At 48.0% G+C, this 24,398-nt stretch overlaps 1 protein-coding gene across 1 annotated transcript; it reads right to left on the bottom strand.

Moving 5' to 3' along the window:
- Window positions 1-1,993: 1,993 nt before the first annotated feature.
- ADSS2 (adenylosuccinate synthase 2) lies at window positions 1,994-23,439 on the bottom strand. The gene is made up of 13 exons (XM_078858237.1): window positions 23,115-23,439; window positions 11,540-11,642; window positions 10,497-10,559; window positions 10,348-10,398; window positions 9,746-9,812; window positions 8,454-8,561; window positions 8,150-8,231; window positions 7,221-7,347; window positions 4,532-4,686; window positions 3,813-3,937; window positions 3,320-3,417; window positions 3,049-3,198; window positions 1,994-2,530 (listed from the first exon to the last, which is right to left on the bottom strand). The coding sequence occupies exons 1-13, from the start codon at window positions 23,298-23,300 to the stop codon at window positions 2,478-2,480; spliced, it is 1,368 nt and encodes a 455-aa protein (XP_078714363.1). The 5' UTR covers window positions 23,301-23,439; the 3' UTR covers window positions 1,994-2,477.
- Between the last annotated feature and the right edge of the window lie 959 nt (window positions 23,440-24,398).

The following is a 24,398-nucleotide window of genomic DNA, read 5'->3' on the forward strand; positions in this document are numbered from 1 at the left end:
TTTACACTTCAAAGAGTAAGAATTGCAAAATTAATGGTCCTGTCCCTTAACCACATTGAATGAGAATGTCGCTCCCCTGCAGCAAGATTACGGGATGCAGCATAACAGAACACAAATCAAGACCATCATATGTCAAGACAGCAAATAAAGGAAGAGGACAAATGTTTTACTGTTCAGGTATAATTCATTCCCAGTGCTACAGGTGTCACCACTCAAGCCAAACAATACAGATCACCACCAATGCCTCCAAGTTACCTGTGATCAAAAAACTTGCTCATTAATGAGGAAAAGTTTGAAAAAATTTACAAGCGCACAAATGTTAGTTGCTGCATCAGTGTGCAAGGTAACGCAATTTTAACAAATACAGCAGTGAGTGAGAAATGCAGGACTGTCAAGGTCTGAAGGGCCTGGTCCCAAAACAAGCAGTGTACTTTATGGTGTTTTTTAAAGTCCCGCAAACAGTATGTTTACAAACACATAGATGGCATTTAGCAACTGATGAATTGCTGAAGTTTATGTATGATTCATATTCTTAGGTTTTTTCGGTAAAGTCACGTAGGTAAAACATTAAAATTAATGAAAGTAAAATAAAACAAAATAAAAATAAAAATCACGACGTTTCGGAGGCAACACAAGTCTCCGTCATCAGGTGGGACCGTCACAGCCGAATTAGCTGCATCAAGTGAAGCAATGATTCAAGATGTAATCCCTTATAAGCAAGTTGAAGGGAGGTGGAGAGGGGGGGGGGGTTTGGAGAGCTTATCAGATTGTGGTAGCCAATGAATGGAAACGTATTGGGAGGGAGGAGGAGCGGTGATCAAAGACTGCACGTAGTGCTCAACACAATGAATGGACACGTGTCGGGAGGGAGGAGGAGCGGTGATCAAAGACTGCACGTAGTGCTCAACACAATGAATGGAGACGTGTCGGGACGGAGGGTGAGCGGTGATCAAAGACATCACGTAGTGCTCAACACAATGAATGGAAACGTGTCGGGACGGAGGGTGAGCGGTGATCAAAGACTGCACGTAGTGCTAAACACAATGAATGGAGACGTGTCGGGACGGAGGGTGAGCGGTGATCAAAGAACAATGAAGAGATTACTGTTAAACACTGGGGATGTTAACATTCGGTGAAGTAAATTAAAATAGTGCCTGTCAGATAAGATGGTCCAAAAAGTGTAATTAAGTCTTTTTTGCGTGGTTAATAACATCTTTCCAGTGATTACTAAGTTTGTACCCATCATCACGGTTGAAATTGTGTCTGTGTTTGTATATTTGTATGGCTTCGTGGACCATCTTATCTGACAGGCACTATTTTAATTTACTTCACCGAATGTTAACATCCCCAGTGTTTAACAGTAATCTCTTCATTGTTCTTTGATCACCGCTCACCCTCCGTCCCGACACGTCTCCATTCATTGTGTTGAGCACTACGTGCAGTCTTTGATCACCGCTCCTCCTCCCTCCCGACACGTGTCCATTCATTGTGTTGAGCACTGCGTGCAGTCTTTGATCACCGCTCCTCCTCCCTCCCAATACGTTTCCATTCATTGGCTACCACAATCTGATAAGCTCTCCAAACCCCCCCCCCCTCTCCACCTCCCTTCAACTTGCTTATAAGGGATTACATCTTGAATCATTGCTTCACTTGATGCAGCTAATTCGGCTGTGACGGTCCCACCTGATGACGGAGACTTGTGTTGCCTCCGAAACGTCGTGATTTTTATTTTTATTTTGTTTTATTTTACTTTCATTAATTTTAATGTTTTACCTACGTGACTTTACCGAAAAAACCTAAGAATATGAATCATTGCAGTCACGAAAGCTTCAAATCTAGAATTTATGTATGATATAACTTACAACCGCAAGTGCTATATTTCCTTCTTGGTTAAACAAAAATCTATTTTGCTGCATGAATACAAATGTCTGCAAATGCAAGCTTGGACATAATAAGATCTTGAAGCATTAAAGTCACGTAAGGCAAGAACCACCCACTTCAAGACTTGGCTTTATATAGACTGGCAAAATATTGACAAAGAGAAACTGTACAGGATTAAAATTTAACTTTAAAACTAAAAGGCATTTTTCATTTACAACTTAAGGGATTACGTGTTAATTTACTTCCGAAATTTCCTTGTGCGTTTAAAACATTTTGACTAAAATGTAGCAGCATAATAGCAAAATGTCCACATCTCTGTAGCCAGTATTATTTAGGCACACTGCAAATGCAGCCACGATTGAAATCACAACGTTGACATCGTATTAACATCACTGTACAGCAACAAATGCAAAAACCCAAGCGTTAAACTCCTCAATGCTCTGTCAACACCTGTAAATGTGAAGACGTGCAGTCGCATGCATTGCTGGCCAACCCGACCACCATTCGTTGCACCGTGGCTGCACCGCGTGTCCCAGCTACAACCAGCTGCATGCATCTGCACGCATCTGCACGGAGCAGCTTGCAGCGCCACCTCCTCAGAACAGACGGATCATCGACTCCCTCGCCTTCCCCACGCCGATCCATTTAACTGCACAACACAACATCACAAACAGCAATCAGCACACCGCGATGGCAGCCTACTGCCATTACGTAGCACGTGCATCACAAATTTAATTTCTCATTCAGTGACGGTGGAGATCTAAAGGTGAGGTCATGCTTGCAGTGACTTCCAGCCCACGTTGTGGAAATCCATTTTGCATTCAGATTAATCATTTTTAACCTTACACAACGTACAGTGAACCTGGTTTGAAATTGCCTTATGTGAATAACGGCACAGGGATTTTTAACTACGAGTTTAATGTACGTTAACCAATCATCATTGTGCGTACATACCACATGAGCAGCCTCATGTGGCATTCAGTTCCCATTGTACACCACTCACTGACCACACATGCCAATTACCGCACAAGTGGAAAAGAAAATCGTTACGTGGTTAAATTAAGCCTGTAATACGAGCAATAAATGCAATGCTAATCGTTTGCGGGTAAAATGTGGCCTAAGACAACAATGCCAGAGGGACGATGCAGTAGCGGGCGGAGGGCTCACTGGGCACGCTGAGCTGGTTCTCGATGAATCGCACGTAGCTCTGCGCGGCCGCCGGGAGCTCCTCGAAGGTGCGTGCGTCTGCTGTAGACGTGTTCCAGCCCGGCAGCGTCTTGTACTCCACCTCCACCTTGTTTAACACCTCCTGGTTGGCTGCTCGGACACGGCCGTGTTTGCAATGAGTCAAGAGCTCGTACTGCACTCGAAAAGGGCAGTGGTCAGAATCTGTGATATTTTTGTCCAACAGGCAGTGTCAGCGGCAGAATTTACTTACCAGGGAAATAAGGAATGGGTTTATCGTCAATTTTGTACGAGATGCCCACTTTAATTTCGCTGAAAACATCCAGGATATCCAGCTTGGTCAGAGCCAGCCTGATAGGAAAGAGTAGTGCAGACCATGCGAGTGTTACACACCACCTCAAGCCCATCGGCTGAAAGAAATATTAAACATTATTTCACGTGAAATGACACAATTACAAAGGTTAATGGGCAGCTAAGGATCGCTTTCTAGCTCAAGAGGCATAACTAATTCATGAATCACCTTGTATTGCATAAACAATAAACAAAAAAATATTCAATCTCAAAATTTAATTCAGCCTCATAACTTCAAGTATTGATTGATTTCCGTCTGCCCATCTTTTCTCAGCCCCGCTCTCCACCGCCCCCCCCCCCATTCCATAGACTTTGGCTTGGCTGCTGCTGCATGGTAGCATTGCTCGCAGACAGCACGAGCGATGCCTCGGGTCACGCTCGGGTGCATCCCTTACGCGGTAAAGCCGTTGATCATGTGGGCATAGCGCAGGAGCACCAGGTCCAGCCAGCCGCAGCGTCGCTTTCTACCCGTTGTCACGCCAACCTCCCGGCCGCGCGTCTGCAGCAACTCACCCACGTCCTGCGAGCCCAGCACAAACAGAAACAATGAAAAGCAGCAACCCAACCTTGACTCCAAGTCCCTTCCTTTCATAATGAAGGCAACTTACATCAGCAACTTCTCCATGTAAAAAAATAAATCATTGACTTTGTGTTGCGAGGGCGGCCGGATGGTTCAGCGCAGCTGGTGTTACATCAGATCACTGAACCTTTCCAATGTATTTGTGTAAAACGTATAGCTGAAGGGTACGTATGCTTATTCTTGCATGCATACGCTACATTTACATTACGATGAAAACGTCTTTACTTTTTTATGTGCCGAGGTTGTTCTTGCAAGGGTATCTTTTTCTGCGCCGAGAAATATTGGACTGCACATTCTTTGCATCCATACGAGGTTGCCCCTTTAAGGGACTATTGCCTCATTGGGCTTTCACTTATAAAGCTATGCATGTAATGCGTTCACATGCTTAAACTCTTGTAAATATATACATTTTAAAGGCATTTCGTTTAATGAACCCAGTGTCCCGTTGTGACTCAAAAATAACCAGATGCACACGACGCGGGGAGGAGGCAGGAGACAGGAGCGGCGTTGCCAAAACGAGTGGGAAGCGCTTACATTTGTCTGCTCGGTGGGGAATGCGCCAACGCCGACGCGGGTGGTGTAAGCCTTCACCACGCCGTAGACCTCGCCCACGTTCTGGGGCGGCACGCCGAGCCCCGTGAGCACGCCGCCTACCGTGCAGTTGGATGATGTCACGAAGGGGTACGTGCCTGTAACGTCCGTGGGAATGGAACACAGGGTTGAACAAGGAAAACGCTTTTCTTTCTTATTGCACCACTGAAACTGTGACAATGGGAAGCGCATACCTCAAAATCAGTTGTAGGTTTGTTAACAAAAAATGGTACGGACTACATCATTTTGAAGTGAGGCTACTAAGGGTTGGACTGGGCAACCGTAACATTGCATGATTAGACCGTCGTGGAGTTAAGACGTTACACACCATGCACCACTTAAATCAGCTGCCAGCAGACTGAAGTTAAGTTAAACCAAGTGCAAAGCAGTGCAATTCCTGGGCTAGCTAACCCGGTTTCCCAGTGGCCTAGTTTAACCCTGATGGTACTTACAGCGCTTGTGCTTAACGAGAACAATTGTCTAAATATAATGAGACTCAGGTTTTTGTTGACAATTCAGAGGCAACCAACATTGTGGTACAAAAGCAGTATATAAACATCACTGGAATTCGGCATAGCCTTTGACAGTGGTGTAAATGAACTTGTATATAAATACCCTGCTGATGATTGTCAAAATGAACACGCACAGCCATCAATGTTTTTTTCATCATCAACATCTCAAGACTGTCCACCAGACTTTAGATATTGATGGTACTCTTTCATGAAGTCATGCAACTGGATGGAATAAGATTGCTTTCTGACGCAGTTGTATACTACATAATAAAAAGCTTTGCGAGTTGGTTATTTAATTTTTTTAAACGTATACTAAAGTTTAAATGCACGAAGGCATCATAACCTATGTGAACATGTTGATAAGTGTGTGTAATACATTTTAAGTTCTTTTAAATTGTTTTGTATCCGTGGCTCGCATTTAAGTAAAGCGATGCATGCAGGCCTGTTATAATGCACTGTGCTGTTAAGCGAGCATTGTTTGGCCCATATTGTCTGGAGAAAAACTTTATAATGCAGCCATCTTTACCGGCATCATTAAGCTACGTGGTTCTTTATGAAAATCTACGGTTGGTTTCACATTCAAGAGAACCCACGACACCCATAAAATTCCTAATTCCTAACAGCCTGCTAGAGCACACGCATATAAACAGTCAGTCGAAGGGAGGTGTGATGCAAATGCCATTATAAAATGGCCCTTAATGTTCACTCCAAGTGGTAATTTTCTGTTCCATGTACCGCAGAACTTCCTAACTTGCTGTTGTGGAAATCTCTTCAAGTTTCGTTCGCTAAAGGGTGCCTGCTGCTCTGACCAGATCATAAATTGTTTTCACTTATACATAGCTACTAGCTTACATTTATCTGAAACCTAAATTTCTGAACTTTAATTCCCTTTGTCCAAAAGTCTTAAGGGCAATGTGAAAACAGTGCATCTCTCTTTATCTTCAGTTAACAGTGTTGCATAATGCTTAAATATACCGCAATGGGTTTTTATATTTGATGGCCTAATGCCTTTTAAAAGTTCATGGCTTGTTTTGGCCAGATGTGGATGTTCCAGCAGGGACCAGGATCCGAGTGAAACCCTAGAAGCTGGAAGGTCAGAACCATGTTCCCTGCCAATCAGTCGTGTGCCCTCCTAATCCACTCCCACGGACACTTGGCCTAATGTTAGCACACCATCGTGCAAAACAACACCTCGCTGCTGCTACTGCAGTAGCCCTTGACCGATTCACAACGCTCCGCCGCTCAAGCATAAGGTTACAGCAGTGGCTAGGATTGCATCCCACCGAGAACTGCCCTGCTAAAACATTTAATCTTCTGAGCTTCAGCCCACCACAGCACTCCCTGCAGTTTCCTGGCTGTAACACAGACTCATAGGCGCTCAGCAGCTGCTGAGACAGTGACAGCTCAAACAGGAGTGTGGTGATTTACAACGCTGCCAGTAAAATGTCATGACTGTACAGAACAAGAAACCGCCTTCTAATGTGCTCTCTTACGTACGTGTGCCTCACTTTCATCACTAACCTGGGAAAACTGAGATGCACACCAGTAAGGTGCAAATATATCCCAAGCTGGAATTTTGAGCATCAAGAAGCATTTTTTCCCTGTCTCCGAAGAATGAAGAACCCAAAAATAAATGTACAATTGAAAAATATAGCATTTTAAACTACAGCAAAATACTCTGAAATTAATACTGAACCTGTGACATAATGTGCAATAGACCAAGTCATAATTTAAACATATAGACCAGAGAGCGGAGCCATAACTTCTGAGAACCTGGGTTCGAATCCAGGCATCCCATTGTGACTAGACCATTTCTTAAGTAGTAAGTGGATGGTCTCCTCATGCACCAGATCTTAAAGGTGGCACGGTGCTATCCGCTTTGGTGGACCATTCTCCAAGACAGAGAGCTCACTGCTCTATGCGGGATCCGAATGGATCCTTTGCCTCATGACATTACACCAATAGCGCTATCGGGATAAACTTTGGGGGAAAAAATATGCAATCTATTTAACCTGGTTAATAAATACTGCAGTATTTATGGGAATGTTTTTTGTAAGCTGTCGAGATGCAGCTGGAGAGCTACGGAGGGGAATTCTGCCTCCGAAGTCCCATTCCCATACCAAAGTCAATGTCGAGAAGGGCAGCATTGGCGCCCTCCACCAGGATCTTCTTGGGCTCTCCGTGCAGTGCTTCATACATAAAGTACACCCCATCTTTCACCATGGGCCGGATGCGGTCCGCATACACCTGTGCATGGAAACAATTAGCAACTGGGCCGGTAATATGTATAGCCCTTTTTTGTTTGAAACATGTGTTTAAGAGTATTTGGCTGCAATAAATGTCCACGTGATAAGCCACTTCATTTGGCAAACCTTTTGAGGCCAGTGGCTTCTCAAAACGAGCTATATAGCTCAGTGGGCCTTACCTGGGGGGAAAAAAAACCCTTTAGTTTAGTTTTATAGTCTATCCCCACTGATGTGCTAGGCACGGTCTAAGCTACGTAGGCCAAACTGGTCAGTGCGAGTTGAATGCAGGGACCACATACATGGGAGCATATAAGTACAGTACGACAATGTATTGTTCTGCCCTGCTATCTACCACATAGCCTCACAGCCTATTATATCCGTTTTAGCCATGGTGGTCACCCATCCAAACATTATCCAAGCTGAGCTTCTGAGATCAGATGAGATCAGGCACATTTCAGGAAATTTGGACAGCCGGGATAACAAAAATGAGGGCTTAAAATGGCGTGCATCAATTGTGAAGTGTTCTTTTCATAAGGAATACAATTTGCATCATGGCTTAGCCTTTTATATCGGCTCACTGTTCCTGCACATCACTGAATTTGCTCTTAAACAAGAGAATATCCACATCATCTTCTGCCATAATGAGCCTTTTGTGCAACAGCAAATTTTCATTTTGAAGGACATTTTTGTGCCAACCACATGCAAAATGTATTATCAGTGAGGTTAAAAATACTGCTTCACCACGATTTGGAATTCCACAATAATCCCCCAAACAATGAATTATGGGAAACTGCTAGGCACACCTTGAGCTTCTTCAGCTGGTCCTCTGTGTCTATTTGCAGAGAAGGGTACATTGTCTGGTAGTGCCGTGCCAGGCCCTTAAACCTACACAGCAAATACATAATTAATAGGAACAGCGAAGCACAAAGCAATCAGAGAAAACTGTAAACTTACTTAATTTGACCACTTTAAAATATATTTTCAAGAAATTAGTCTTTGAACAAAACACAATGGAATCGAAAAACTTGATTCGCACATCAGGGCCATTGTTCCACCACAATCGTGCGGTCTTAGCTTTGTGGAACAGGCCGTTAATGAAGAACTCACCGTTCAGAAAAATAAGTAAAATCTGCCAGAAGATCACAGATGCGAAGGCCGCTGCGGGAAGCCTTGGCCGAGTACACTGGCCCGATGCCTTTTTTGGTGGTGCCCAGGCTGGGAGCGGGGAGCCAAAGCTGGCATTAATTTACAGCACCACAAGCACAGGCACACAGAGCCACACATTTCATCAACCGCAACCACTCTAAAATGTAGCCAAGTACAAGCTCATAACGAAACGTAGAGTTACCACTTTTTTTTGCTAGATATGATAATGGCTTGATAAAATTATTTTGAGAAACGGTGTGCACACTCACTTTTCAAACTTACTTTTTCAACACAATGGTATCAATGAGTGTAGTTATTTCAAAAGATATTCACCATTAGCCTCAGATTAGTGTGGTACCACTTATAAAAAACATTTAATTAAACGATTTCACTCCTGTTTAAAGAATATAATTGTAATGAACTCACGCCACCTAGTGGAAAATATATGTAGAGCAGTCCGATTCATGAAACTGAACTGCACATAAGTCAGCATGCTGCTAAATGGGCAATTGAGTGCACAATACAAAATATGACAGATAATTTTGACTGTTATTCTCATTATGCAAGATCCTTTTAGTGAAATTGTCCCTATGCACAAATAAGCCATAAAAAAGGTCTGCTAGTGCACCGATCCCATAAGTGAAATGTTTACAACATACGGTGCGAAAGAAGTTCAATCATACAGGCCAAGTTGCTCCGTATTACAAATTCTTAAAGGCTACAAAGCAATAACCATGTTATCAAAGAAACTCACAATCATCAATAACACTGCCTTAAAGAGGAACAATATACAATAGCTGATGTTTTAGGAAATGGCCCTATTTCATCGCACACAAACTGCATTGCCAGAAACGTTGCTCATTACATTATTTGGGTCTTTTGGTCAAACCACGTAGATAGAATATGAATTCCTGCAGTCACGAAAGCTTTAAGTTGCCTATTATGTTTCACAAAAAAAATGTTTTTCCTTTTAAGGCAGTGTGATTGACTTTTGTTATTTGTGATTATGCACCACTGCCAAATTACATTGTCTTAACCTAATCAGTATTGCAGATAGTTTTTAAAAATAGATTTATGCAAATAATAGCTGTGGCTACTATTTCATGAAGCGTAGGAAACAATATTTCAGCAGCTGATGATTACGTGCTTTGCGTCAGTGAATATGCAAAAATAAAATTTGAGCTGTTTTTTCTGTTTTCACACCAAACATTGCCCGACTTTGTTGGCAAAGTTCCTCTCCCACCAAATCTCACTTTTTTCCAGCCTCCGATTGGCGTTGTACTTCCTGTAGGCCATCCACATCCTGGTGAAAATCAAACACTGTCAAAACAAGAAGGAACAGTGCAAGGCGTCACATTCATGGTTATCTAATAGCTTTTTAAACGCATAGAGGTGTGCATTGCATGTACTAAACCTTTATCCAGACCACGATTTAAATATAAATTAATGTATTGCCATGTTGTCATTTAGACCACCAACTCAAAGACTTGAGAAAACATGGCCATCTAAACAGACGGGTTTCGTCCTCATTGGGACTCATCAGTACAGTACTCGCATAAATGTTCGCTGCTGCCATATATGTCTCTGGGAAACCTCAAAAATGGAAGGACCATATTAGCACTTGCAATACATAGAAATCTGTAAATGATGAGATAACTCATCACCATAGAAAAATTAATGCAGGCGGGAGACTTGTTGAAATGGGTTTTCTCGTCATTTAAAGATCTGAATGTGACGTTTCTTGGAAAAGTATTCACGTCAATCTGCAGGTCATCGTTATCATGACCACTGCGAAAGTTAAAATGCAATGAAATGTGCAACTACAGGATATGCATATGTAAATATCCCTACTTACCAATGTGGGCCCTGTCCGAAATGACTAGCCTTTTATCCCAGTCTTTGAGACCTGATCAGAGAGAAAGTAAGAGCACAAAAAATTATGAGAGCAATATTCAGTGATATTCACTTCATTCTGGTGAATACCCGTCAATGCTTGCACTTTACCTTTTTTCTCATTTTTCTCTGCCTCTTCAAACAAGCCAGGGAGATGGATGACAACACCGTTTCCTGAATAAATGGCAAATAAAAAAAAGCTGTTTGATAGCGTCGCACACTTAGCTTTCCTTTCACAAAAAAAACTTTAAAACAAATGCAAGGAGCAGTTGGCATCCACAGAGAAGAATTTCATAACATCCACAAGACACCTCATATAGATGAAAGTGGAGAATGATTATGACATGTGAAACTGTGGCAATAAAGCATCCAAAGGTCAATAATTTTCAGTGTCAGGAGATAACTCGTTACTGCAAGCAGATTGGCCAGTCCCTCTTAATTTTCCTGCCACTCCCCTCCTGACAGCTGGTAATTCTACACCACATCAAGTGCAAAGGCTGGTTGTGTTTCAAAATATAAAATACACGTGATACAATTCTTTGGCAGCCAAGGCATGGCAGACACATGCTACTACAGCAATAATGGCTTTGAAAATCTACTTTTCCAAAACAAACCATAATATACATGCTTTTCCATTGTATCGCACTTGTCGACATATTTTGTATATACTGAATGCACACAAAGGCCAATGCTAATATGTTTAAAAGGCCACAATTAGCGCATAGGGTTATTTCATATTCCTCCTGGATTTGTTGTCAAAGCAAGCATTGGGTCGGGCTCACCTCCATGGCCAGTGCTGAGCCATTGGTTAAAATTACACATTCATATGGCAGTTGTTAGTCTACAAAGGATGACCATTATTTATTGTTAGATACATTTCACATGATAATTTACTATACTGCCCATTTTGTTGTCAATATGCTCGAGTAGAAGCAGTAACCAAGAAAATCATGTTGCCATGCCGTTTGTTTGGTTACCATGCTCTCCACCACACAGGGCTGTACTTCCTTTAAAGTAAATAACACACTTGTTCCAGAGGCAATGACTTTGCAAAATACACATTTCTTTGGGGGGATCTATTGGTCATGCTAATGGAATCCTTTATATTAAGTTTACTTAACTTTAACAAAATATGTACTGTGCTGAGCCCCCACCTATGTAGGAGGTGGCATTCCTGTTGATGATGCCACTGGGCAACAAGTGGAAGTCGTACTCCACCGAGTCCACGACGACTGTGTGCCCCGCATTGTTTCCTCCCTGCAAGCAGCACAGTGAGGTTTGGGTCCGGTCACATATAAATCTCTCACAAGTTCAAATACAGCAGCGGTGTGGCACCGCATAACAGTTGAGTATGGTATACAGTACTGTATGTCCACGTTTACGGTCGACAAAAGCGCTTGGATTTGTTTACAAATGTATAATTTAAAAAATATATAGCATTTTACATGTTTCTATTGGCCCGAAAACATTTACTACTATAATGAGACAAGAATGTCTGTGTGTCCCATGCGTGACGTCACTCCACGTCGGCCAGCCCCCCTCATTAATAATCATGAAGAGGTGACGTCCTCCACATGGATCTCCCCCTCATTAATAATCATGAGCGGGTGATGTCACTCCACATGTAGCACCCCCCTCAATAATAATCATGAGCGGATGATGTCACTACACATCGAACAGCCCCCCTCATTAATAATCATGAGCGGGTGATGTCACTCCACATCGAACAGCCCCCCTCATTAATATTCATGAAGAGGTGACGTCTTCCAAATGGCCACCCCACCATTAATATTAATTAGCGGGTGACGTCACTCCACATGGAGGAGCAAGGTGCCTCCTCCCCCCTACTCAGAGTCAACTTACAACCCTCACTACAAAGGCAGAACCCTCACGTCACGTGATCTCCGTAACGCTATTGAGACATAGAAGTAAAAAGGACATCATGATGAACAAGGGATTATAACCTTTAAATGAAATAAGTCTGTCACCGCGGCCTTGCAAAATGCACACAAATTGATAAAATGAATATCACGTCGCGGTCTGCTTTTCGCTTGCAAGTTTCAGATTTACTGAAATACACCCGTCCTTGGACGGCCAAAAGGCTAGTTTGTATATATTTGCACACATTTACGGTCAGCCAGGGATAGAAATCATTGTAAATTGGGAAACCTGCCGATTAGCACGTTTAGCTATGTATGGTTCGAAAGACGTTCAACATACATATGTAGTGGTGATACGCGCTGGGGTAGCGATCAGGTGCCAGCGCGTTGTGATTGGTTGTGTGAGTGGTGACGCGCGCTGACGGCGAGGGATCAGGGGTCAGCGCGGGATCGTGGGTTGTGTGGTGTTGATTGGCTGGGTGCCGGTGACGTGCTGGTGTGGGAGTGAGCGAGTGGCAGCGCGGCGTGATTGGGTGGTGAGTGAAAACACGCGTTGGGGAGAAAGGATCGTAGAAATAGCGCGTTGTGATTGGTTCACCAACAAGCGATGCTCGCATCGAGGTCCGCATCCGCTCCGTCTCCCGGGAGGAACGACTATATAAGGGGATGCGCACAGGCGCACAGGGAGAGTGTAACCAGCGAAGACAGAAGACGGGAAGAAGAGCAAGGGCCCTGCGGTACCTAGTCCCGCTGTCCTGAGAGGACCGGGACTCTGTGTAACCCAGAGGCGGGGGTAGTGTGAGCATGCAGTGTCAGCATGCCGAGTGTGTAGCCGGGGCCTAGAGTCTACACGAGACGAGTGGTATAGGTGTAGCCAGAGGCGTAGGGTCTACACGAGACGAGTCTACACAAGAGGAATCTACCCAAGACAAGTGACGTATGTAGCCGGAGGCATAGGGTCTACACGAGAAGAGTCTACACGAGACGAGTGATGTGTGTGTAGCCAGAGGCATAGGGTTTACACGAGGCGAGTCTACACGAGACGAGTGAGATGTGTGTAGCTAGAGGCTTGGAGTCTACACGAGTTCAGTACGGTGTGTTATAAGAAGAGGTTACGAGTTGTACCGGTGTCTGGTGACCGTACGCGGAAGAATAGAGACTACACGTTGTATCGAGATAAGTGAAGATTTAATAAAAGAAGTGTGTTACCCGTCAAGGAGTTTCCTGCTGTCATTTCCAATACTTCAACTGGCGTCAGAAGTGAAACTGTCTTCCAAGCATGGATACGAGGAAGACCGTTCGGACCCACGGGAGTGACCGCGAGGACAACCTTGACGACCCGGGCCAGCTGCCGTCGGGGGGTGAGGACGAAGAATGGCCCACGCTGCAGGATCCGCCGGCGGCGCCGGAGGAGCGGCGGGGGACCGAGGCCGTGCTCCGGGAGGCGCACTCTCGTCTGGTGGAGCTGCTGCTCGCCGCCGCGTCCATCCTGGCGGAGATCAGCTCGTCGGCTGGAGCGGAGACGGCAGCGGACATTCTACAGGGTCGCCCTGCAGATTCCCGCCAAAATGACTTGGCGATTCCCGCCATTTCATCGGCGGCGACTTTTGGCGGGAACGGCGACCGCCACGTGGGAGCGGGTCTCCAAGCGCGCCATCTTACGTCTTCGACGCGCGCTGCGGACCGCCATCAGGCGTCCGCCATTGGAGCCGCCATCTTACACACCGACGGCGCGGCGGGAAGGAACCACGACGCGGAGGACGACTTCATTTTTCAACAGCGCCTCCCCGCATTGTCAGCCTTCAAGGCGGAAGGCGGGGACTGGGGCCAGTTTCAGCGCAGATTTTTGGCGCATCAGGAGATGTCGGCCTGGTCCGATGCTACGGCGCTGCGGGCATTGCCTGCCATGTTGGACGACAACGCGCTCGCGGCCTTCATGTCAGCTCGGAGGTCGGACCGATCCACACTTAAGGCAGCGCTGGGTCTCATGGCGAAGGTCTACGGACCTCCCTCGGCGTGCCGCCATTATTTTTATGCGAGGCGGAAGGCGGACACGGAGACCGCGCTCGCCTATCGCACGGCGTTGCTGGCTCTCGCCGATGCTGCATTCCCTCGGATGGACGAGGAGGGCCAGGATGCGATAGTTGTGGAGCAGCTGCTTAAGTTGGCGCAGGACCTGGGGGTCCCCATCAACACGGCCGACGAGATCGACATTTCTTCCTTACGGGTCGCTACGAGTATACAAGCGCACGAGGCCCTTCAACGCAAACAAGGGGTCGTCTGCAACGCTGCTGTGGCTTCAACTCCGGGTCCGGTGATCACCGAGCTACAGGTCGTCAGTCCGCGAGAGGAGGCGTTCACCGCGGGACGACCGGGGGACTGGAGGTCGGGGGGTCGGTCGCCTCTGCGATCGACCCGCAAGCTGGAGCAACCGAGATCACCGACGACCCTCATCACGTGCTACAACTGCGGCCTCCGGGGCCACGTGGCGTCCGGTTGCCGCGCGCCCCGTCAGCGCGCCATGGGATCTCGGCTGGACGACGACCAAGGCCCCAAGGCATCCCTACAAACCCCGGCACCTCACATGCTCGGCCCACACACTCGACACGCATGGGCCGTCGTGGAGCGACGGAAGAGGGCCGGTTAGGGTTCGGGGATTCGGTACGGCGAGGGGGTTTCGGCCGGGACCGGAGAGACATTGAGTGGTCGGAGTTGGGACATAGAATTGTGGCTGCTTCAGCAGGTTCATCCGTCGTTGCGGGTTCTATTGATGGGGTAGAGGTCAGGGTATTGGTGGACACGGGGGCGTCGGCAACGATTATATCTGACCTCATTTATAACATTCTCCCCGTCCAGTGCCGTCCACTGCTCCCAGTGGATGTGCCGTTTTTCGCCGCAAATGGGGGATCGTTGGGCATTATCGGTCAGATTAGGGCGTCCATTTGCATTGGAGATATCAAATTGTCGGGACCCGTTTTTGTTTCGTCTTCTTTGGCGGTTCCTTGTCTATTGGGCACTGATTTTTTGGCTAAGATGACCATTAAAATTCTAATCGATCAGCGTTGCATTGAACTACCTTCGGGTCGCCGCATTTCATTTTTGACGAGCCCTACTGAGATTCGGACGGCGTGCGCCACGATACAAGCATTGGCGACGCAGACCGTGCACGTGCCCCCGGGTTCACAGATGTTAATTCCCCTCCGGTTAAGGAAACCATGGGTAGAGGGGACTTCAGAACAAGGCGTGCTTTTGGGTCCTTCTAACAGGGCTGTAGGAGGGGTCGATCTGTCGGTGGCTCACACTTTGGTTCGGGCGGACAAGGATCCGTTTGTGATGGTTTTAAACGCTGGATCGCGGCCAGCCGTCATTCAGCAGAGTACCGTGCTGGCTCACGCAGCGCGGGTTCCTGCGGAGGAACGGCTGGTTGCGCATGTTGATTCGAGCCCCACGCAGAATATTGAACCGAAAGAGGACCTTGAATGGGTCCATTCGCTGTGCGCGGGCGCGGACGATTTGTCAGGGGTGCAGTTGGGTGCGCTGCGCGAGTTACTAATGGAATTTTCTGATGTGTTCAGCAAGCATAAATATGACATTGGGTGTACGGATTTGGTACGCCACCACATTGACACGGGCGATGCGGCACCGGTCAGGTTAAATCCCTTCCGGCTGAGTCCTGCCGAAAAGGAACATGTTCAGTCGGCCGTTAACGATATGCTTGAAGCCGACATTATTTCGCCTTCCTCCAGTCCGTGGGGAGCACCTATTGTGCTGGTTAAGAAGCAAGACGGCTCCTTGCGATTTTGCGTAGATTTCCGTCGCCTGAATAAGATCTCTGTGGCTGACGCGTATCCGCTCCCCAGGATGGATGAGTCCCTCGATGCATTGTCTGGTGCACGATATTTTTCGACTCTTGATTTGTTATCGGGATTCTGGCAGTTGCCGCTCGACGAAGAGTCTAAACCTAAGACAGCATTTCGGACTCCAGGGGGCCTGTTCCAGTTTAACCGGTTGCCCATGGGACTTCACTCCTCTCCAGCGACGTTTCAGCGCCTTATGGAGTTGGTTTTGTCAGGCTTGCAATGGGAGACGTGCTTGATTTACCTTGACGATGTCATTGTTTTCAGTAAAACATTTGAGGAACACCTCCAGCGATTGAGAGGGGTGTTCTTGCGAATGCGATCGGCTAAATTGAAATTTAAACCGGCCAAATGCCACCTTTTTCGTAAGTCCGTTAGATACTTGGGTCACATTGTCGACTCTTCGGGGATCTCTACCGATCCCGCGAAGACGGACTGTGTCGGTTCATGGCCGACGCCCACGTCGGTTGCAGACGTGCGCAGTTTCATTGGGTTTGCTTCGTATTATCGCCGATTCGTTGAGCACTTCGCCACTATTGCAAAACCCTTGCACGCTCTCACGGCAAAGGGTGTGAAGTTCAAATGGGGACCGGAAGAGGAGGCCGCATTCTGCGCCCTTCGGAACGCCTTGGTGGGCGCCCCACCCTTGCGTTATCCGGATTTTGCGAGTACCTTCTTGCTAGACACGGATGCTAGCAACACGGGCATTGGGGCGGTACTGTCCCAGGTCGTTGGGGGAGTCGAAAGGGTTGTCGCTTATGGTAGCAGGGTGTTGTCTCCGGCTGAGCAGCGCTACTGCGTCACCCGTCGTGAACTGCTCGCCATTGTTTTTTTTGTACAACAGTTCAGACGGACCACGCGGCGCTACAGTATTCATTGAGGGTCGCCCAACCCTCGGGCCAATTGTTGCGGTGGTTGGAAGTCCTCCAAGACTATCAGTTCACGACCACATACCGAAAGGGGTTGCGACACACAAATGCCGATGCCCTGTCGCGATTGTTGCCGTGCCAGAAATGTGCGTGTCTATCGGGATCGGCGCGCTGTAAACCGCCGGTTGTGGAAGATAAGGGGACATTGGCTGCGACTGCGGGCGCGCCAATCGGGGAGGTCCCCGCTACTTGTCAGGATCGGGACTCGCTGCTCTCATTGTCGCTGGGCGAGTGGGGCTGCCTCCAAATGGCGGATAGCTCCCTGCTAGCATTGCGCCGCAGGGTGGGTGGTCCTAAAGAGGACCAGGAGCGAACTGGCTCCTATGTACTTAAACAGGGCATGTTGATGAGATGGGACAGTTTGTCCCGGCGGCACGCGCTGGTGGTGCCTTCGGCTGTAAGGGGGAAAATTGTTTTGGCCGCACACGAACGCCTCTTGCATTTGGGAGTAAACAAAACTCTTGCCCTGCTTCAGCGTGACTATTATTGGCCGGGAATGGGGAGTGACGTGGTAAATATTCTGAAGGGGTGCGTTGAGTGCGCCAGACGGAAACCACCACCCGTGCTAGCTAATCCACCGCTGCAATCGATTCAGGTCTCGCGCACTAACGAGCTCGTTGCACTCGATATTTTGGGGCCTTTTCCAGTCACGCCTAGAGGGAATAAATACCTGTTGGTGGGGGTCGAATATTTCACCCGGTGGCCTATGGCGTGGCCTCTCGCCAACCAGTCGGCAGCGGCTGTGACGGACGCCTTTGTCCAGGGCTATGTCCTGGACAAGGGGGCTCCCGAACGCTTGCTGACCGACCAAGGTAAAAATTTTTTGAGTAAATTGTTGCAAGAGGTGTGCGATTTATTGGGTACTAAAAAGGTGCGTACCTCCCCGTACCACCCGCAGACAGACGGGATGGTGGAAAGACTTCACAAGACTTTGACTTCTATGCTGTGCCAGCAGGTGTGTGAGGCACATGTAGATTGGGACCTGCAGGTCCCGGGGGTCCTTGCCGCGTACAGAATGGCCCCCCATGCAGCGACAGGGTTTTCCCCATTCTATTTGATGTACGGTCGGGAAGCCGACCCGCCCATGGAAACGCAGCTTGGCCTGTCCGCTCCACGAACCAATTCTAAATTGGCGGAACATATTAAATTCAATATTCACAAGCTAACAGAGGCAAGGGAGGCCGCGCGGCTTAATTCGCGGGCTCGCCAAATTGCTAACGAACGACTGCGGGCACGGAAGGTGTCCGTGCACGAATGGAAACCGGGTGACAGGGCCTGGCTGCATTGCCCTCAGGCGCCCTTGGCTACGTCGCCTAAATTGTTGAGGCCATGGCGGGGGCCCGTGGAGATCCTGCGCGTGGCACGGCCCCAGTGCGTTCAGATAAAATGGGGAAAACGACGGTGGTACGTCCACCCCTCCCGACTGAAACCGTTCTCGCCTCCATATGGCCTCCCATTGTGTCGTGAGGGCCGAGCATGTGACGTGACCGACGACCCAAAGGGGGAAATGTCTCTGCCTGATCCTCACATGTCTCCGCCTGATCTGCTCCCAGGTGTCTCGGAACTGACAGCTGCCGACCACCGGCGGCCGGATCTTCGCGGCGGGGCCGGGCCTTTCAGGCCCGTTCCATGCCGTCTAGAGCAGCCGGAGCCGCCTGACGGTCGTCAGTGTCCCGTCCCGTATGACGGACCAGCCAGACGGACTCGCGCCAGGTCGCGCTACTTTGTTTGACCTGCCACGTGAGGAGTCGAGGCAGTGGGAGCGCCTCGTCACTTCGTTAGTTGCAGAGACGCGGAGCGCGTTCGTTTTCTAGAAATTGCTTTTATTATGTTGTTCGTCGGGCTGTATATAGTTTTTTTTTATATATATAAGGTGTTGTGTGTAGTATTGTTAACTTTTCTTGCGTTTATTGTCAAATTGTACATAGGTTGCTGTTGTGTTGTTGTTGTGTTACGGGGCACACTGGGGGGGGGGGGTTTTGTTGTGTTAACGATGTGGGAGGTTGTTGGTTAGCAGCCGGGACGGCTGCAAGCTATGTGGGGGGGGGTGATGTAGTGGTGATACGCGCTGGGGTAGCGATCAGGTGCCAGCGCGTTGTGATTGGTTGTGTGAGTGGTGACGCGCGCTGACGGCGAGGGATCAGGGGTCAGCGCGGGATCGTGGGTTGTGTGGTGTTGATTGGCTGGGTGCCGGTGACGTGCTGGTGTGGAAGTGAGCGAGTGGCAGCGCGGCGTGATTGGGTGGTGAGTGAAAACACGCGTTGGGGAGAAAGGATCGTAGAGATAGCGCGTTGTGATTGGTTCACCAACAAGCGATGCTCGCATCGAGGTCCGCATCCGCTCCGTCTCCCGGGAGGAACGACTATATAAGGGGATGCGCACAGGCGCACAGGGAGAGTGTAACCAGCGAAGACAGAAGACGGGAAGAAGAGCCAGGGCCCTGCGGTACCTAGTCCCGCTGTCCTGAGGACCGGGACTCTGTGTAACCCAGAGGCGGGGGTAGTGTGAGCATGCAGTGTCAGCATGCCGAGTGTGTAGACGGGGCCTAGAGTCTACACGAGACGAGTGGTATAGGTGTAGCCAGAGGCGTAGGGTCTACACGAGACGAGTCTACACAAGAGGAATCTACCCGAGACAAGTGATATGTGTGTAGCCGGAGGCATAGGGTCTACACGAGAAGAGTCTACACGAGACGAGTGATGTGTGTGTAGCCAGAGGCATAGGGTTTACACGAGGCGAGTCTACACGAGACGAGTGAGGTGTGTGTAGCTAGAGGCTTGGAGTCTACACGAGTTCAGTACGGTGTGTTATAAGAAGAGAAGAGGTTACGAGTGGTACCGGTGTCTGGTGACCGTACGCGGAAGAATAGAGACTACACGTTGTATCGAGATAAGTGAAGATTTAATAAAAGAAGTGTGTTACCCGTCAAGGAGTTTCCTGCCGTCATTTCCAATACTTCACATATATACCAGACTGCTTTCATATGGACACTTTATATAATTCTATTAAGACAATTATTTAGAAACCATGAACGTAAATGTTTTTAGAAATGATATTAAAAAACATATATGGAGCTATTTTCGTTTTATAGTGCATTATTTAACATTGTTTATTGTTTGGATAGATGTTGTGTTTAATTTATGCATTTGCTACTGTTTGTACCTGAATAAATCTGAGTCTTCTTTGAAAAAGTATTGATCTTAATGGGCTCTCTATAACATGCTCAGCCATGCTCTATCCACTTGTTGATGAAAGTCTCAACTCGTCATCACTGTATCTTATGATCTTAAGAATCCATCAATCTAGCTACTGCATGAGCTGATCTCACTCCATCTCTGCTGTGGTCATCCACCTGGCACGTTCTCTCCTTTGGTTGCCACTGCCACCAGTCTCGACCCAACGGTTAGCACGGTTGGCTCAGTAAGGTGCGAAAGAAGTTCAAAATGCATACATGTTCTAGTGATGTGCCTTGCCCAAGCCCACTTACGTTTAATAGGATGTCTCTAATTTGCATTTGTGCTCTCGTTTAAAGTGTCCGTCTGTCTCAGTGTAATGTGAAGCATGTATCTCTCTACGTTAATTTTAGCAGCATTCGGCGATTGTTTATTTTTCTATTAGTGTCAATGTTTCAGACCCATATGTCAGAGTAGGTGATATGCACCTGTTGAAAATCTTCTTACAGTGTTCTCTGCAACTAATGTTTAAGTCTTGAGGAGCAAGAACAAGTTGTAGTTGATTTAACCATGATTTAGTTAGCAACACATTTACAAAGGCAAGGATGTTTTTACAACACTGCTTTAAAACACATGTGTAAAAGCACTATTTTTAATTCTTAGAATGGGACCTAAAAGTTTTCTAAACCCACCCAGGGGTTTCAGCACAGCAATATAACATATGTAAAGTGCACTTTCGCGTTTGTAAAACGTGTGAAGATAAGCCGTGATTTTTAGTTAGTAAAAAAAAACAGCTACAACATGTTACAACTGTCATTGCTTCAAAGGTTATTTCCAACAAGAGGCAAGGCTGTTTAAGCCTCGTGACTCGTATTTGCAGCAATGGTTCTAGCAACAACCTAAAAATACCACGTAAATATGAAACTCCTTATGGGAAGCAACTCAAGCAATTCCATAAAAAGTGTTGTCTTTTACAAATGCACGTACATACACAACCATTTTGCCCGTTTCAACTGGAAGCAATGCCTGTCTGCATGTCGTACGCATCTGGAGGCAATAGCATGATGGCACCTGAGAAAGGTACTTTATGTAGTTGTTTATGGGTGTTATCAGCCATTGAAAGTTGCAAGAGCTTGCCAACCTGGTCAGCGGTGATTGGACACTGGTCCAAAGGGCGCGTGGTGCAACCTGATATCTTGGTCCCTGCGGTTTGTTCAGACACGGCCCACGACGTTGGCCTTTTCAGATTTTGGATTCTTAAGAGTATCAGATGGCGTTAAAATAAAGCCCACGCCCGTTCAGATTGGCTCTCACTTGCTTTTTTCTACCAGAGTTCAGCCACATCTGAATGACTGGTTTCCTGCCATGACTGAAATACAGAAAATGCGCGAGTTATGACCAAACTTCCTGAGTATGACTCTTCTGAAAAACGATTATTTAGATTCTACAAGATTTATCGGAATACGATGTAACTATTTCCATTGTGAGGGAAAAAATACATGTTTCACGGCACTTGAATTTAACGCGTGACATTTAACGTGGCTTGGCATTTAATGGGAAGCACATGCTTGTGTGTCAGGACAAAACGTCAATGTGCTCTCGGCTGTCGCATGACTAAAGTGTTTCATAAAACGTGGCAGGGTTGCAAATAACCTATCCACCACACCTTGTACCTACGACTGCGTTGCAGTGAATCTGGATGTATTACTGTAATAACCAAGGGAACACATACTACACATGCAGCGTTTGATTAACCGCGTCCATATTCAATGCAACTCAAAACGGTGTTTGCGGACACTCCACCCGAGTATGACGCAGTAAAAGTCAACGCTTCACTGCAGTTTTATGGCGTTAACTCTTTCACGTTCGAGAAGATACATTTTACATGCATGTGCTTATTACAGTTTCCTGCAATAATACACTTAATGTAAAACTGTAGAGCAAAATATCTTCGGGTTAGCTAATCATAAACCCAACGGAGTTAAGCATCGCGATAAACGCGCAAAGATATTAACGTTTGCGGTTAAGGTGATGGCCTATGCGTAGAACCATGAAGGTTATCGGGTGATGGTCAAGTAAATGGTTCACCCGTGATAAACGTACATAGGCCTTCATGTTAACCGGTTACACAGCCCACGGAAAGAATGTTCTAGAAAACGTGCTTAAACCGTAGTAAGGCGTAGGACATTAACTACGACAACCTTGCACGGCTTCTTAACACATACTCGCGAATCACACCGTTACTCGGTGCTAACCCCCCCACGGGCAGGAAGGTAATGTTGTTAACCCGGGCAGGTGATGAGAGATAACCTCGCCACTGTGTGAAGGGGGCCTTGTGGTGGTGGTGGAGGTCACACCGACCCCCAACGCCGGCGAACTTCGCTCTCGGAGGCTCCTAAAAATAAACCCCGAACGAACCCAGGACGGATTTGGGGCCCCTACAACGGAGCTCACAGCACTGCTGAGAGGAATCGGTGCCGACGAGAGAGGGGAGAGAGACGGGACCGAGAAGACGACGACGAGGAGGAGGCGGCGACGGCGTTAATTGAGGGCCCTCGGGCGCGGCCTAGGCTACGGGGGAGCGTGAATCGCGCGAATCTTTTAATAAAAAAAACCAGCGGGCAAAAACAAGCAACTCGGCAAACTGCATCGCGTTCAACGCACAAAATCTAAAGGTCGAGACAAATTAACAAAAAACAACAAAAATCCCCGCGCTCGCGAGACGTCACGCGCCGATGAACGCGGAATCGCGGCCGCCTCAAATGTTGGCAGTGAACCCAAACCAAGTCACCGCTCTCGCCCCGCTTGGTAAGTTAGTTCGTAGGCATTTAAAGTGTCTAGCTTTGGCCGAGGTGACGAGAGAGAGAGAGAGAACACAAATACAACTCACTTGACAGCGGCACACGAGGTCGGCCGTCGTGGCCAGCATGTCCACCACCTTGCCCTTGCCCTCATCGCCCCACTGCGCGCCCAGCACCACCGTGATCTTGTTGCCCAGGCTGGGACGGGGCCGCTTGGACGCCGGAGAGTCGGTGGCCTGTTCGCCGTTAAGACGATTTTCCGCGGTTGAGGCCATCGCTGAGGTAAAAATGCGCGCTTCAAGTCGTCGTCGTCGTGGTCGTCACCTCCCGTGTCCTGTTCCTTCCTCCCACCGCACCGGCGTCGTGCTGCTATTTTGGCGCCAACGTGGGTCGATGGTGCCCCTCCCCACGTCACCGCGCAACCGCGCCACGTCATCGCGCAACGGCGCTACGTCACCGCGCCCCCCTTCCCTACGTCACCGCGCCCCCCTCTACGTCACCGCGCAACGGCGCATCGTCACTGCGCAACGGGGCGACGTCACCGCGCAACGGGGACGTGGGGCGGTGGCGTGACGTCAGCGCGTCGCGTTGGGTTACGTCACGACGTAGAAGGGGTGCATCGGGGCTGCTCATTTGCTGGAGTTACGATGGGGTGGGGGTGGAGCTGGGGTGGGGGTGGGGTGGGGGTGGGGGTGGGGTGGAAGTGGGGTGGGGTGGGGGTAGGGGTGGGGTGGGGGTAGGGGTGGGGTGGGGTGGAGGTGGGAGTGGGGTGAGGGTGGGGTGGGGGTGGGTGGGGGTGGGGTGGGGGTGGGAGTGGGGTGAGGGTGGGGTGGGGGTGGGTGGGGGTGGGGTGGGGGGTGAATCAGAATCTGAAAAAAATTCCTGGAGGAATCCGATGATCTGAAAAGCTCTTTTTTCACGCATGTCAGTTGAGACTGGGCCCACCCCGTAATATAAGTGCATACATGTCAACCCCTTATTACAGACAAATTCAGACCTTGTTGGTCACGCCGTGCCCTTAAAAATCTCAACGTTAATCCTACAAAATCATATCACAAGGGAGAAACACAAACAAATATAACTCGTTTTTTGCTGCCCGTATTGAAGCGGCTGTACGCCGTACGGACCTGAAAACTCAATTTCCCTGTACAAGAATACGGGTAACCGGTATGGGTTGACAGGTTAGTGTAACAAGGCAACTCCTATGACTAATTGGGAATGGGACGCAAGCGTAGGATTGATCACCCTGTCGCTGGCCACCTTTGGGGAGGGTGTATAGTGTGAAAGGCCGAAACACCCTAGGAACCAAAAGTTCACTACTGACGATGCGCTCCCCAAATTTCACCAGGCTCACTGTTCATGAACTCTTGGAA

The sequence above is a fragment of the Lampetra fluviatilis genome, chromosome 7, assembly GCF_964198595.1.
Source record: "Lampetra fluviatilis chromosome 7, kcLamFluv1.1, whole genome shotgun sequence".
Classification (NCBI taxonomy): domain Eukaryota; kingdom Metazoa; phylum Chordata; class Hyperoartia; order Petromyzontiformes; family Petromyzontidae; genus Lampetra; species Lampetra fluviatilis.

Excerpts from the sequence above, each read along its gene's own strand:
- ADSS2 (XM_078858237.1), bottom strand. The coding sequence starts at position 23,300 with ATGGCCTCAACCGCGGAAAATCGTCTTAACGGCGAACAGGCCACCGAC. Across the intron at positions 7,348-8,149 it reads ACCAGCTGAAGAAGCTCAAG|GTGTATGCGGACCGCATCCG; the intron begins GTGTGCCTAGCA and ends TTCCATGCACAG. Across the intron at positions 3,938-4,531 it reads TCCCCACCGAGCAGACAAAT|GACGTGGGTGAGTTGCTGCA; the intron begins GTAAGCGCTTCC and ends CTGGGCTCGCAG.